Below are 16,587 nucleotides of genomic sequence, written 5' to 3'. Positions count from 1 at the left end.
CTCTCCTTCATTCCATCTCTCGATGTTCCTCTTTCTGTCTTTATCTGTCTCACACCTTATCCCCCCTGCCTCTCTCAAAGATTATCCCCCCACTAAAAAAACCCAGCTGAGATTGTGTCATTTCACAGGAGGAGACAGGATTCTTTTTATATCTGGTGTGGTTGTGTTACATGGCGGACTGGCACTAAAACCATCGCTGTGTGTTTCCTAACATAACAAGCCTGATACATCCAATGAAGAATTGAGTATAGCAAGCAACGGGATTGGCTATAAATATGTGTGAGAGATTATCATAAAAATAATTAGAAATGAAGATATGGAAAACAGACATAGAATAGAATAGAATAGATAACTTTATTGATCCCCGGAGTGAAATTAAGAATAGTAGTGTTGACACATAGTAGAAACAGCGTTGACTCTTACTATCCACGATAACACACACTAGAGAAATAATTGAACAGCTGACTGAGAACCATTAACAAATTAACATTTAATTTAGCATTTATTAATATTACCAAAAGGTATTCTGATGCGTAAACGTGCTTGACAATGCTTTTGACTAGGATAGCTTGAAATGCAAAAGCAACAAATTAAATATGTAGAGCAAGTTAATCATTTATAATATATCTTTCTTGGCCTCCAAAGCTATAGTAAGAGCTGGGTGTTGCACTTGCCCCATACAGCATATGAATACATTCCCAATAATGACTTTGTCTTGGTCTGAACACAGGCCAGGTTAAATGTCTATATGTATTTCATATGCTTTCCGTTACACTCCCTTGTTGATAAGTAAGACATTCTAAAATGTTTTGACCATTCCTTTCTCTAGAGCTGGTTGACAGGAGTCTTTTTGCAGTGTGTTCAGAGGTTCGATACTCTTGTCACTGGCAGTCAGGTAAATAGTCTGCCCTTGTGCCCCACTGATCACTGATCACTGATTGTGTACTGATATCCCAAACACGTCCTGCAGCATTTTGCCAGTTAAACTGACTGGCAGCTCCTTCAAGGTCAAACCTAATTTGAGTCTGTCATTTATAATTCATGGTGTCCCTCAGAGATCAAATCCTGCCTTTGATAGGGATTCAAACAGAGAACAACAGTGGCCTGCGTGACCACTATGACGCAGCAAACTGTGCCGCAATCCTTAACCACACAAACCTTAGCATCCCTATATTCTCTGCATTTCATAATAGGCGAACATTCAGCTAAAAAAGGCAAACATTCTGTAAAAATAGACGATCTATGAGCTCGCAAAGTGCCAAAGCGTGCTGCGTTAAGAGCTTAGTAGATGGGCTAGATTCACTATTTGACTTACAATAAAGTATAGAGTTTAAGTGGTTAATCTGAATAAACACAAGTTGTATGACTCCATTCTTCCAGTTGCTTTCCAAATTAGTGAAAAATCTGTCTTAAGGGCGACAGTTGGGTCTTGCACTGAAGCACAGACAGTGAACTCTCATATTAGTAGATTGGGTTACTGTTTTGTCAGCAGACAGTTTCAGTTTTCTTGTGTACTGAAATGCTGGAAGGCAATGTGTGCCTTCCAGAGGGCAAAGGCTCATGGAGTTTAACTGCCTCTGTTCATATACTGAAACCCTTGAAAGGTGTCTTGTTTCTTCGCAGCTACTGTACCTGCACTTAGGAATCTAAAGCAGAGTGTGGACAGTGGGGTATCAGACCGTATCACAATTACCCAGGCCTTATCTTTACACGTTTGGCCACTGAGCGAATGAGGCATACTTTACGTACTGTACGTATAAAGCCCACCAGCTCCAAGTGACACAGTACCAAGCGTGACACAGCAATTTCTATGTGTTCGATTTTGATTCAAATGCAGCTATTACACCAAACTATGGTGTTACTCGGGCCATTGATCACAATGCCTTGACTTTGCTGACCAAGAACATTGTGTCAGGGTTTTGTATTACTCTTATGGCTTCCTTAGCTGCATGTAAAAATATTATAAAATATCACAAAAGAAATGTTTTCAAAAAACAAAAACAAAAAAACATATCACTACTGGGCCTGCACTGGGCTACGTATTACACCAAACGTGGCTAATATTCCATCCGCTCTCTGCAGTGGAGAAAATGAATGACAGGTGGATACATCCTATTTCTTTGGTGGAGACTCTGCTTTCCGGACATGGCATATTATCATCACGTTGTAAATTGTATTGCTGTTGTTACACAGTCTTGCGGACCATGTCACACCAACATTTCGCCACTTATACCTGCACGAGTGAGTGACAAATACACCCCTCTTGATTCTTGATGGCAGGAAACAGTGTGACACATTACGGCACACATTCCAGCTCTGGATAAACCAGTTCAGGAAGTCACTCTTACAGTATGCAGTATGACTCAGATTCACTTGCGTAACATTTAATGACAGTCGTGGGATAGAAATTCCTTCCATCAATCAGATCCCTCATTTTCACTTAACAAATTGACTCGAATGTCTAGGAAATGCATTGTGCTCACTCAAGTTTGTCGAGTTCCAACAATCCCATTTTATATACCACTACTGGAGCGACTAGAAAACCAAATTCTCAGCACAATTGAGTAAAAGTAGCTACAAACTAAACATAGGTAATAGTTTATAACCAAACTCATAAAGTAATTTCCTATGTTATCCTATCTCCAAGTGTGAAGATAATATAGATCATATTCTGTATTTGAGGTGTATACTACGTAAATAGACATTAGATTTATGGATGTGTGAGATAAAATGCAACTGAGTTATTCACTTTTAATATTTTTCCTTCCCTTCACCGTTGGTGATGTCACGGGGAAACTCCTGTGATCCTCACAGAGAATGTGCAACCACCACCACACTTTGTGACTGCAAACCCTTCAATTATTCAGCTGACATTTTGGTCTACCTCAATAATTCAGAGCGGCTTAAGAGGCCTTTGTGATGACCAGTCTTCTTTATAACAAATTAACCGTTTTGATTAACAACAAACAAGGTAATGGCAGGTATTTCCCTTGCCACAATTGGATGAAATGTTATATTGGTAAGGTGCCCTGTGAATATTCTTCCTTTATCATGCCTCTACAGTATATTTCCAGAATTACAGAACATTCTCAGTCAGCATTTCCCATACAACTTTCAGATGCAATCACATGGCTGAAGGGTCACACTCACACATCAGAGACTCGAGCTAATGATTCAAGGAAATTTATGAGAGGTTTTGCGCAGTGACCGCTCCGCTGCAGCATCTGCAGGCTGGACGAAACATGAAGGCTACAATTGCCCTGTTTAATGCCCATGAAAAATGAAAAAGGTGACCTGAAGTATCACCCGGGATCAGATTTTAAACTTGTGGTTTTCATCTCCAGGGCTGTAGGCCTTGTTTCCCCGGCCGGCACAGGATATCTTTGCTGAGCCGGGGGAAAAAAGCCTGGGTACCGAGGCTATCTTTGCCTAGACCTGATACAACCTTTACACTTGTGGCAATTAGGTACTTTGTCCAGCACTCTGCTTGATATACTGTAGGCTACATTTTCCCTGCTCTAAAAAATAGGTTTAATATGAAACATGACATGAAAAAAAATACGGATATCACTGACCTGTCAGCCAGTTGATATATTGTATCTTCTTTTAAGATTTTTTTTAGAGAGAGTATATAAACAGAGACAGGAAAACAAGGGCAGAGACAGAGGAGAGACAAACAATAACATTAATCACATTAGACATTACTCCCTCAACACATTCCCATAGGCAAAAAATGACACAATGAACAATAATATACTGTAGGTACGCCCTGAGGCATGCTGGGACTTCTGTACTCAGGTAACTGTCCGGGACGCTACAGTAGCCTACTATGAAAAATTAATTCAGAGTAATTATACTACCTCTGCCACCTAAGTAATTAGTATGGTACTACTCCTCCCACTGTTTTAAGACCATAATACACAAACGACCAACCCTTATTTCAGATATTTTACATTTTCAGCCATTTGTGCCTAAATATATATATGTAGTTTACAGGTATCTGGATTTCAGAAACCATAATAGTTACAGTTATCAAACATGGCCGGTAGGTGGTTCAAAGGGCGCAAAGCGGCATAGTTTCCAACTGATGCAGTATTAATTTTCATGCCCAGCAACCTGTGTGTGTGTGTGTGTGTGTGTGTGTGTGTGTGTGTGTGTGTGTGTGTGTGTGTGTGTGTGTGTGTGTGTGTGTGTGTGTGTGTGTGTGTGTGTGTGTGTGTGTGTTGAGCTTTGATCAGAGCTTTGATTTGTGCATGTCTTTTCCCCCCAAAGATCTTCAAAAATATTAAAAAAATTCAAATATTCAGATCTACACGCTCAAAACATGTCATGATTTGTGAGGTTGTATATAGGCTTTTCTTTTCTTCCCTCTTCTTCAAGCCAGGCTGCAGCCAGAGCCTATGGCTATTTGGGTTTCCTTAATTGGCATGTAAAAGTTTCAAAACCACTGGCTACTGGAATATTTTATTCCAGTAGCCAGTGGTGGTGCAATATTGTACAGCAGTCGTTCTCAACCTGTGGGTCGGGATCTCCAGGGGGTACCCACATGATTTTAGGGGGGTCCCCAGATGACAGTGAAGTGACAATTGAAGGACTTTTAAGACCTTTTTAATACCAAAAAAGAAAAGAAAGAAAGAAAGAAAAGAAAAAAGACCATTACTGCATCAAAAGTAATTAAAAAACTATACTATGAAAACTGCATGGTCAAACATTAGCCAAATTGTCAAATGATATAAGAAAAAGTTAAATGTTGAAAATTGCTGATCTACAAGCTCACAACTCCTTGCAACAAGCTTGTAGATCAGCTATTTTCACAATATTTATCTGTGGAAACAAAATTGTTGTACAGCACTTTATTGACTGAAATAAATTGTGTGATCACATCGAGGGAAGCATTTGTATGACACCTTGTGGCATTAATGTGTTACTACCTTATTTTTTAACTCTATGGTTACTACACTTCCCTATCAATGGCCAGTCTGATATCAGTGATATCTAAGTAAGTAACTAACTAGGTATACTTTAAGCCTTTAAGGGGTTTGGTGTCACTTTAAGGCTTAAAAGTGACACCAAAATCCTTAAACTCTAAGGGTTTTTGTGTCACTTAAAGGCTTAAAGTGACACCAAAATAAAACTACTGCCAACGTAAAAGTAATGAAGTAAATTCAATACTTTTCCCTGCAATATTTCTGAGGATGGAGACATATTTCTTTTGAAGATTTTAACCTATTGTTACCCCACAAAATGGATAGAATTCTGAATGATCCCGACATTCTGTTCCTTCAGCGTCAATCAGTTTAAATTTCCATTTTCACTATGAGGCTCATCCTACGTGGACCTAGCCATGGTTCACATGACGCTCGTCATGATATGACAGTCATGTTTCAGGGCTACGTGGACCCTAACCTTATAGGCTCATATAAAGCTAATTTAGGCCTACTTAAGGTAATATAAAAATGTGGACTCATAAAGAAATGACATCACTTATGTTCTTGCCCTGTTGTTTTTGCAAAGAGGAAATACACTTGTTTTTGTAGGGTCCAGCTTCTTGTATGACAGCTACGGTAATTGGTAGGGTTTCCTGGAACAGCCAGGTTGTTTGTGGGGTTATTATCTAGTTTCAGTCACCTGACAATTAAAACATGGGGAAATACCCTTTCTCTTTCTCTCTCTGAAAAGGGCGCACCTGACATTGAAATGGCTTATGATTACACTTCAGAACATTTCAAATCTCTCAGATTATAAAAAATATATATTTGAGCTAAATCAGTTTCAGTTTCAGTTATTCCTCCAGAATAAACAGATCAATTAATATATTATATTATATTATGTTATGTTATGTTATAATGATAGCAGTAACGTGCATATAGGCAACAACTACGTCATGCTTTCTAAAGAATCACATGCGTCATGCTGTGTTATAGTGTTGTTTGTCAAAGTCCTCTGACTGCCACCCACTCAGCTGTAGGCGCTATGGCAGTGTTGCCATGTCGGCTTATTATAAGCGACTTTGGGCTTGTTGCCAGACCCAAGGGGTCGGGCTTACATGAGGCTTTGTACCTGTTTCGTCCATACATGGGCATGGTGACTTTGTCCTCCGGCCCCAGCCAAAAAAAAATCTGTCCCCCAAAAAAGTCTGTCCATACATGGGCATAGAACATGGTCCATACATGGGCATGGTCACTTAATTAATTAAGCTTTACAGCCCCAGCCAAAAAAGTCTGTCCCCCTTTCGTCACGAACTATTCATGACATCATTATTATGTCACAAGTATGTAATTAAGTAAAGCACATCAACCACTGCATGTACTCTCCATTCTGGGTATAGACACTGGCTGACACGTCATGTGAAGTCTGGGTCTGGCAGAACCAGGTCTCCTGGTCTTGTTTTTCTGTAAAGTAGCTTGTAAATTGGTAGTTGCGGGTTGTGTTTTTTTTGGGGCTTGTTTCTAAAGTGTAGTTGCTTATTAATAGGGCTTGTTTCCTAATGTTGTTTTAACCAGTGTTTCTCAAACATTTTCAAGTCAAGGACCCCCAAAAGGTTATGCCAGGGACCCCCATACAAGATTTGTGTTGTTAAAAAGATTTTTTTAAAATTGACTTTTTACAAGGGCCAGTTCCGAATTGCAGCCACCTGTAAGTGCTCTTTTAGAGCGGTTTGAAGGGGAGTAAGATTTATACTTTTTTATGACTGACGTAGGGCATTCCACATTTTAGTGGCATAGCAATAGAACAAATGTAACCCCTTGTTTGAGCCAAATCTGGTTTGAACGTGATTTGTGGAGCTCCCTCTGGTGTTGTGATTGTGGACGACATTTTTGAAGTAGTTTGACAGGTACATGGGTGTCTTTGTGGTGTAGGGTATCTTGTGGACCAGGCCCATTGCAAGTTGCTGTACTCGGTCCTCTACTCTGTGCCATCCCACCCTAGCATAATGAGCAGGAGTTAGATGAGTTGTATGCGTGAGGCCAAGCAGTAGCCTGACCAGTTTGTTTTGGGATGTCTGAAGCCTTGTTTTTAAGGCCTTTAGTGGTGCTATGGTACCAAGAGGTGCAAGCATAGTCGAAGTGACATTGGATGAGTGCTCCTTCTAGAGTCCTCAATGTATTCCTACTGACCAGTGAGGAGATACTGTACAAAAGTCTTGTCCTTTGGTTTACTTTTTTGATTACTTTAGTTGCCATTTTTTCACTGGAAAGATTTGCCTCTAAAATGCCACCCAGGTAGGTAATTTCCTCTTTTCTTGTGATCACATTTTACTGTGAAGCCTTCAGCCTTGCAGAGGTTTATTTTGGACCCAAAGAGAATGGATTCAGTTTTACCCAGGTGTAATGATAGTTTGTTATCAGCGAGCCAGGTGCAGATTTTACTGAGTTCAGAGCTGAGGGTTTTTTCGACCTGTAATTTGTCCGAGACCAGGAGAGCAGAGTCATCCGTGAACAAGAACAAATTGCAGTCACAAGCTGATGACGTTTACATATTAGGAACAGTAAAGGCCCTATATATGTTTCCTTGCAGAACGCCACAGCTCACCTCCACCACCTGTTCTCTCCCCTCCAGATAGGATTGCATCCAGTTCACTAATGTGCAATCAAAGCCGATTGCTATTAGCTTATCAATCAATAATTTAGGGTGTCAAATACCTTTTGGAGGTCCAAGTTTGATGTGGTCGTTCAAATAGAGTAGGCAGGTGTCAGTGGAATAAGATGTTCTGACACCACTGGAATTCGTACATTGTTTTTTTTTCCAGCAAGATACATTTCAACCTGTTCATAAGCTATTTTTTCCATAACTTTCGGGATAGAACTGAGAATAGAAATAGGGCGGTAGTTGCCGGGTCTAATTTGTTTCCTTTTTTGTACAGAGGGGTTACTCTTGCTAGTTTGAAATCTTGGGGAACGTGTCCCTGTTTGATGTAGAGGTTTATTATGTGGGCAATGATTGTAGCAATGGAGGTGGCTGAGAAATTTGGAGGGGATATTGTCATGGCCAGTGGCCTTGTTTAGTTGTAGGGTGCTCAATTTTTTAAACACATCATCAGTTGTCACCATGGCAAATTTAAAATCATCTTTGCGTACGCCTAGATCTTTGTAGAATGCTTGGATGTGCTCTACACCATAAAGCCAAGAGTAAACTATGTAACAGTAAACTATGCCTAAACCTAACTAATAGAGTTGATAAAGGGTCGTAAATCCTGCTCTATGTTAATTAAAACTATTTGTAGTTAAACAGCTGAAAACCCAGTGTAAAAAGGATGAGACGAAATCAAAGGCAGGCACAGGCCGGTTCTCAAACGAGGCACCGTACAGCAAAAATATCTCTCTGATATTACAAATACAGGCAATAGTATTTATACACAAGTTGGAGTCCGGACATCAGATATAAGGTGGATCCTAACGATTGGTTAAGACCCTTAGACGTCAGATCATATCTGATGAGCTGTCAGGCATCAGGGTGTCATCATAATAAGTTGTTGTTCATCTTATAGTGTCCTTGTGTACAACTTTTGGTTCCATAAACAAGTTATTCCTTCGATATCATAGGACATGTGGCAGGTTTATCTGTGACAGGGTGACAGCTGACAGAGTAAATTAGTGACAATATCCCGGTCATACAGAGATATAGGTAATCGTACAGAGATACAGGTCATTAGGACATTAAATCACAAAGCGTTGATCAAGACATGTTTTTACTGATTGGAAACATATGGAGCCGGTACCAGATAGCAAATATGGAGTCAGCTACATGGCCTTGGTAGAGAAAGTATAGTAGAGTTACAAAAAGCATGTTTACAAGACTGAAGTACAGGCCCAAAAAGACATCACTATATTAATTTGACTGGTTAGATCGATATTTCTATCAATCTGGTCCACATAACCAGTTTTAACTCCATCACTAACCTTATTCCTAAACGTAACCTCAGTAAACTATGCCTAAACCTAACCTTATTACTAATCTTAACCTCAGTAAAACTAACCCTAAACTTATATCTGGTGTGTTTCTTTTGGGCTTGTTTTCATAGACATGGTTGCTTATTTCTCGCTCTAAATCTGGCAACACTGGCTGCAGGTAAGGGAAGAAGGCGGAGGCTTCAGCGATGTGTCCCAACATGGGTGGGAATGTGAACATTGCAGAATTAATACAGCCTGCTGCTACCATATGCACTATACACCTTTAACCAGGTAGACCTACTGCGCGCCAGTTGCATCCAATTGTTTACAAGAAGAAACATTGTTGGTGAAACAAGTTTGGGTGAGTTCAGTTCACTTCTGTTCCTTCCACTGCTTCTTGTAATGTAGCCTAGAGTCTATAGGCAGTATCCTGTAGTCTATCTGTATATTGACTAGGACTAGTGTACCATATGCTGTTTAGATGCAACAAGGAAATACAGGCTAAGTGGCCAGGACTGTAAACTTGGATAGATGGTATAGGAGGTATTTTTTAATTTACTGGAGTATTTCCAATTTTCAGTACTTTTACTTCTACTCCACTAAATCTCAGAGCCAATTCTTGTACTTTTACTCCACTACAATTCTTTGAAAGCGTTAGTTACTTGTTACTTTGTAGATTTTGATTATTATTCCAAAACATACAGTAACCACTTCAGCCCTATATTCAGCTATTTGAAAATAGCAGATCTACAAGCTCACAATGTGTTACGATGCGACACATTGTGAGCTTGTAGATCTGCTATTTTCATAATTTTTATACATTTGAAAACTTGAAATGGGATCTTCTGCACAATGAGTACCTTCTACTTTTGGTACTTTAAGTACATTTTGATACCAATACTGTTGTACTTTTACTCAAGTAAATTTTGAATTCCGAACTTTTACTTGTAACAGAGTATTTTATACATTGCAGTATTGATACTTTTACTTGTGAATACTTTTTCCACCACTGATAGAGATAGATAGACTGTTAAGGTCCTTGCACACTGGTGCGTCTTTTCGTTGCGTTTTATTTTTTTTCATTGTTTTTTCAATTTTTTTCATTGTTGTAAAAAAAACGCAACGAAAAGACGCACCAGTGTGCAAGGACCTTTAGTGTTAGTGTGTAAACTGAGTGCCACCTGTTGGGGGGGTGGGGGAAGCAGAGAGAATTATTACAGAATAATTGAAAATAAAACAATACAATCATAAAATATTCATACTAGACACATTTTCCTATCAAACATAGCCTATATGTGTTGATATGTACGGTGGATATAGGATAGGTGGGCACTAGGAAAATCTGGGCACCTCAATGTAAAATTGGCTATTTTGTCCGAAATGTTAAAGGTAGGGTAAGTGATTTGCGTTGGTTAAAATAATTGTTAAATAGCTCTATATTCTGATAGTACTCATTGCTATAGAGTGTTTGTTCAGTATTAGGAGTCTCCTTGTCTCTCCACCTCTTTATTAAACAGAAAATGCATTTTCGTTTCAGTTTCAGTTTCATTTCCAATTTTATCCAACCAGGACAGAGAACTCAATCAGGATACAGATTAAACAAGTGAAATTGGAAGTGATGACACTAAGAAATGAGCATGCAAAATTGGAACTGGAACACTATACAAATTAAGCTTAAAAATGGGTACTTTCTCCTGATTGGCTGAGATTTTGACACCTACCGAAAAATGTATTTTCTGTTTATTAAAGAGCTGGAGAGACAGGGAGACATCTGTTACTGAAAAAACACAGAATCAGAATATAGTATTTTAACCTTTTAACTAAATACTTTTTGTTTTAACCAAAAAATATCACTTACCCTACCTTTAAATACAATATTTTACTTAATAAGTAATGTAAAGTATACATGATGTGAACATGCACGGTACATCATTATCAGACTTACATTTATCCTTCAACTTCTTGTTTATGCCCCAAAATGACTTTTGTAGCCATTTGCTGCAATTGTAGAAATATTAGACCTTAATCGTCGAATGTTTTAGCATGTTCGTCTAATCATGTATACTTTAATTAAAACATTTCCAAATATTTTATTAACATTTTGGAAAATATAGCCAATTTAACACAGAGGTGCCCACTCTTCCTTGGTGCCCACCAAGGAAGAGTGGGCCTGTTACCTGTACGATTTGGCCAATCATTGTTTTTCTTCTGTTCTACTTCATGTAGTTTTGCCACCATGGAAACACAAGCAGAAGACAGTCCTCATCATGGACAGCTTATTTTTGTGAGCCGCAGGGACAGTACCCGTCTGATGGAGGTGTATGTCAAGCGAAGCCTCAGCCTCAATGACGGGTCGCCAATTGGCGAGAGGCGTGAGAGGAGGAGGAAGAAGTGGGTGACGATGACTGAAAGGCACAAACGAGTACGCAGGTCTTCCAGTGACCCTTCCATTCACTTGGCATCAACTCCAACCGAGGACTTAGAGACATTTGCTGCTGTTGAAACACCCCCAACTAACCAGTCTGAGACAGTCCCAGAAGAAACTGTGAAAAAATCCAAGAAAAAGAAAAAGAAAAGGCAGAAGTCGTCGCTGTGGAAACGCTTTTTGGGTTTATTCTCTGAGAAAGAAGAGGAGCCTCTGAGTGGACCTGAGATCCTTGATGTCACAGCGATGTCCTCCTCTGACACCGCAGCCACCTGCCTTCCTCAGCCTGCGACCCCAGACACTTCACGAAGGAAGAAGTCCATGAAGAAGTCCATGAGGCGCAGGTTCTCAAAAAGGAGACTATCTCTAAGAAAGTCAGTCAAGCAGACGCCCATCACTGAAGTTGGACGTAAGTTTGAAAGGGAGACAGAGGCAACACTGCATGCCGTACTGCAGGGTAGTGTTCCATGATGCAAATAGTGTTATCTCTTTAAAAAACAAATGAGCCATGGCTTATAGTGTTGCTGCTAAGGATTTCTTAAAGAGTGTTAGAGTGAGTCTCTTAGCCCAATGGTCCTCAAACCTTTTCAATACAAGGACCCCCAAATTATTAACATGTATTAAAAAAAAACAAGATTTCTTTAAATAGCAGATCTACAAGCTCACAACATGTTGCAATGTGACGTGTTGTGAGCTTGTACATCGCCTATTTTCACATAGGTTTAAAGTGGTTAGACTGCTTTTGATGCTATATTATCTAATCTTGCTGGGGACCCCCTCAATGACCCCTGGGGGTCCCCAGATACAATTTGAGAACCACTGTCTTAACCTATTCATAACCTTTTTTTGTTTTTCACTTGTTTGTTTGTTTGTTTGTTTGTTTCTTGATTCTTCATCTCAACCATTACATTCAAGGTCATCAGAATTATTGGCCATCATAACAAAATGTAATGGGATCATAATATTTTATGGTATTTCTGATAAGATATTAATGTGAGATGGCCCTGACCCATACATCAGATACAGGATGTTGTAGCTTTGTTGTAGTTATATTTACTGGTTGAACTACAAGGGTACCCTGTTTGCTGGTCTAAAATACTGTATTGATATAAAAGAATGTACAGTACTACATACTGTTTGCACATACAAAAAAGTAAGTCTTTTTTTTTTTTTTTTTTTTTTTACAGCTGTGAGCGTGGAGCCTACTTACTCCTATTATGAGAAGGTGTCAGAGGAAATGCAGAAGATTGTCCATGAGGTTAAAGAGAAAGAAGAAGTTCTTACTAATGGTAAGATTACTAATTACTTCTTACAATTGCGGATTTACCATTTCCTTCATATTAATGTATTACTTTAATAATGATAATAATAATAATAATAATTTTTATTATTATTATTATTATTATTATTATTATAACTTTGTCCCCTTTAGTTGTTTTTGGGGTATTTGCACATTTGTACATTTGCACATATGTGAAATTTGTCCTCGGCATTTACCTATCTTAACTATTAGGAGCAATGGGGAAGTGCCATTAATACGCCGCTCGATGAGTAGTTAGGGGTTAAGTGTTTAGCTCAAGGACACTTCGACACATAGACTGGGAAAGCCAGGGGTGCTCGGGTGGCGCAGTGGTAATGTACCTGCCCACCCCAGCGGAGTCTAGGGGTTCGAATCCACCGCGGTGCATCTGGCTTTGTCGCGTGTCTATACGAACACAATTGGCCCATGTTTGGGGGAGGGAAGCCAGGCGGGGAGGATGATAATTGTCACTGCACGTACTCCTGTCAGCAGGGAGTGTTGGGCGCTAGGAATAAAATGAAGGAGCCACCACCTCTTGGTGGGGGCTCCTCACTGGTACAGTAGGTGAGCCAGGCAGTAGGATACAAAAGCAGTGACAACACACAGAAATGTGTGAGGGAAGGAATGAATTGGTATAATGACTAAATTGGGGAGAAAAGGCGTAAAAAGCAAAGAAAAATACATTCAGGGGGGTTGAACCGGCTACCAAACAGCCTCTCTCACTCAAGAGAGGCTGGCTTTGTGTGGGACGGGATTTGACGTGTGCAATTTTTTTACGCACCAAAAGACAGACAGAACGTTGAACAGAATGTCAAATGTTGCCCCACCAAGGAATTCTTGGCTCTGTATGTTACTCCAACAACAACCACCCATATTTAACCCTTACAGCTACTCTAATAGTGAGTCAACACTATTTGTGAGTCAAATGTTTAGTAGCCACACGCACACCAGTCATTTGTGTGAGTGTTAACTGATACTGTCAGGGAAGCAAGCTGTGCCTTTATGACACGGATTAGTGTTTACCGTGTTAACCCTGGCATCCCTATTTTGGGCAGGTCTTCCAAAAGAAATAGCAAAAGCTTACAGACCATCTATTTTTTGTTGTCGTACAACAAAATATACAGTGTGTAGGGCTTCTTAAGCCCTACACACTGTGTAGGGCTTAAGTGGTTAAAGGCTCATTGTCGTGCAAACCCCTTGGAAAAGGTGTATTTAAAAATGTATACATGTCATTTTGTTGCGTGACTTGGTAGAAAGGGTCATGTGATAAAGTCTAAATCAACCCTAAACCTTTGCTTTCATTATACCACAGAGGAAGTAATCAAAAGGATAATTTCCCTGACAAAGGAAGAGGGGGATGCCATAGATCACAAGGTGGGTATTAAATAAGATCTATTCAAAGATTAGAAATCTAATCATTGATTTGTCATTCTTATGCGAATTGCTGCTTCAATTTAGATTTTGAATTGAGTGCACTGTGTCCTATATGTTTTTGATCTGGCTATTCAATTTCACGGCATCAGCTCTTCTTGACACATAAGGAAAAACATGCATATTATATAGTATCAGGGTTCCTACTTCATTCTCAGTTAGAGTTTTTTTTAGAGTTAAAGTTTTTTTCTGTGGTTTCCAAGTTCAGCTTCTGACAGCAGTCTATTTCCTTTTCCCATCTAGCTGAAAGACAATCCTACACTGAGTAGCTTCTTCCAGGGGATGTCCTACACCTCTTTCCAGAAGTTGGCAGACACCTATATAGATATGTCACCGGTCCAAAACAAACATCTCACTGTCCTCCCAACTGCACCAGAACTCGTCAAGCTGGCCTTTACCCTTGACTTCACTGCCAGGGTAGCTTCCCTGTCAAGACAGAATATAGGTCACATTACTGGCTTGGGCACCCGCTACTTAGAGGACCGGTTTGAATATAAACAGGTGAGTACTAGCATCAGCTTTCGCTGGACTTCCCCAAAAGACTGTAGAAAAGCATGATTTATGCATCATCCTTGATGCGTTGTGAGCTTGAACTGTAGTCCGGCTATTTTCAGCATGCGACACCATCATACGAAGGAGCTTAAATAGAGCAGAAGACTCCAGCTCATTTAAAATGCAACAGCCCGAGTGCTCACTGGGACAAGAATCTCTGAAAACATTACTCCCATAGTATACTTAGATCACTTCATTGGCTCACAGAATTGTCCTAAGTGCTAGTACTTACAGTCTACAAAGGTTTTGCTCCTGAATACATCTATGACATGATCACTGCCTCAAACCAATCAGACCTCTCAGATCATCAGACTCTGGTCTCTCAACGGTACCTAGAATAAAATCTAAATCTGGTGATGGTGCATTTAGTGACTATTGTCCTACTCTCTGGCACAAACTAACTGTCTGATAACTTGAGATTTGCAACATTATCATCTTTTAAAAGGAATCGTCAGACCTTCCTATTCTCTCAGGGCTGTTGTGTGTGTGTGTGTGTGTGTGTGTGTGTGTGTGTGTGTGTGTGTGTGTGTGTGTGTGTGTGTGTGTGTGTGTGTGTGTGTGTGTGTGTGTGTGTGTGTGTGTGTGTGTGTGTGCGCGCGGTAGGGATAACTGAAGTGTGTATGTGTGTACACATTTTGTGAAGCACTTGAGTTTACATTGTATGAAATGTGCTATAAACATAGTATTAATACAGCACAGCATCATTCAAGAAGAAGCATAATTAGATGAATTAACGGTTTTATATACAGTATATAAAGTATATTTCTTTAAAAGCATATGTTTTATATTTTTCTTTACAGGCTTGTACAGAAAATCCATGGTCCGATTGTGATGATGCTAATGACTGAATCAAGACAACACATCACCATGGGGCCATGCAATACCAACCTCTCCTACAAGTGAAAGTAAAGCGGTCATCTCAGGCTTGCAGTTGTAGTTTGTTATGTTGCAATTATTAGTTCCTTTTTTAGTAAGGAAAGCATATACCATACAGGAACTGTCAACACATTGCCAATTGAGAGCATGAACAAGAACAGAATATGGTCATTCACCCTTTACTGTGAAACACTGTTTGAAAGATTGTGTGTAGGCTAATGATACCCCCCCCCCCAAAAAAAAAAAACCAGTTGAATTGCATTAGTAAAGACAAGAGGGTGTCTTTGCACTGATCTGCATTGCTTTCAGGGTTTTTGACAGTCAAATATGTGGCCAGTATTTGACACTTTGCACTGGGGAATGTTGACCGCTAACAATAGCCCCCACCACCTCTGGCTTCGGGCCCCCTGAGCTCTTAGGCCCCTGGGCCTGGTAGTCCTGTGCAGTAATCTTCCCCTGACTAGGAAGCCACAACAATCTGATGTTAATATTTTTTCAGATTTTTTTTATGATTTAGAGGGCATTTTTACAATCGGCCTCAGGTCTAAATGGGTTAATTGTCAATGACATAATTCATATATTTATTGTACATTTATTTAAACATTTAACAAATAAGATAACTACAACATATTTTGTTAAATGTAAACTACTGTATACACATTAGTGCAAAAAGCTTTGTTTACGTTTTTTTAGATTTAAAGTTGGATAACTTTTGCTATTATGAAATGTGATCATTATGAATGCAGGCATTCAAACATAATCAAAATAAAGGATAACTGATTTTGTAGCATTGCTATGATCATTAAACCTTATAGCATGAGTCTGCTTCATTCTATGGTACCCTTGTTTGAACTAATCTTATTTCAATTACTTTGACTGTTTAAGAATTGCACTCTGAATGGGAACAATAACTATATTTACTACTACCCGTTTCCTCCCCCTTGTTGAAAAATACTTCCTCCTACATCGTTATCTCCACCAATGGAGATGGGGTTCTGCTTTCAACCAATTCTGTTTGTTAGTCTGTTAGCAGAATATCTCCTAAAGGATTTTAGCATGAAACCTTATGGAAAGTTTGGCGTTCAGGCTAGGAATAACTTAAGAAGTAACTT

The 16,587-nt window shown here is 39.4% G+C and overlaps 1 protein-coding gene across 1 annotated transcript; it reads left to right on the top strand.

Moving 5' to 3' along the window:
* Nucleotides 1–9,114: 9,114 nt before the first annotated feature.
* LOC308082324 (uncharacterized protein) lies at nucleotides 9,115–16,315 on the top strand. The gene is made up of 6 exons (XM_080424042.1): nucleotides 9,115–9,252; nucleotides 11,118–11,725; nucleotides 12,504–12,605; nucleotides 13,929–13,990; nucleotides 14,291–14,548; nucleotides 15,400–16,315. The coding sequence occupies exons 2-6, from the start codon at nucleotides 11,128–11,130 to the stop codon at nucleotides 15,445–15,447; spliced, it is 1,068 nt and encodes a 355-aa protein (XP_080280168.1). The 5' UTR covers nucleotides 9,115–9,252; nucleotides 11,118–11,127; the 3' UTR covers nucleotides 15,448–16,315.
* Nucleotides 16,316–16,587: the final 272 nt, after the last annotated feature.

Source organism: Gymnoscopelus braueri, assembly GCF_963280865.1.
Source record: "Gymnoscopelus braueri genome assembly, chromosome: 3".
Lineage (NCBI taxonomy): Eukaryota > Metazoa > Chordata > Actinopteri > Myctophiformes > Myctophidae > Gymnoscopelus > Gymnoscopelus braueri.
Note: the sequence above shows the minus strand (reverse complement) of the source record. Positions and strands in the feature narration are given on the sequence as shown.

Coding starts and splice junctions, on each gene's coding strand:
- LOC308082324 (XM_080424042.1), top strand. CDS start 11,128: ATGGAAACACAAGCAGAAGACAGTCCTCATCATGGACAGCTTATTTTT. Junction 12,606..13,928: donor AGAAGAAGTTCTTACTAATG/GTAAGATTACTA, acceptor ATTATACCACAG/AGGAAGTAATCAAAAGGATA. Junction 13,991..14,290: donor GGGATGCCATAGATCACAAG/GTGGGTATTAAA, acceptor TTTCCCATCTAG/CTGAAAGACAATCCTACACT.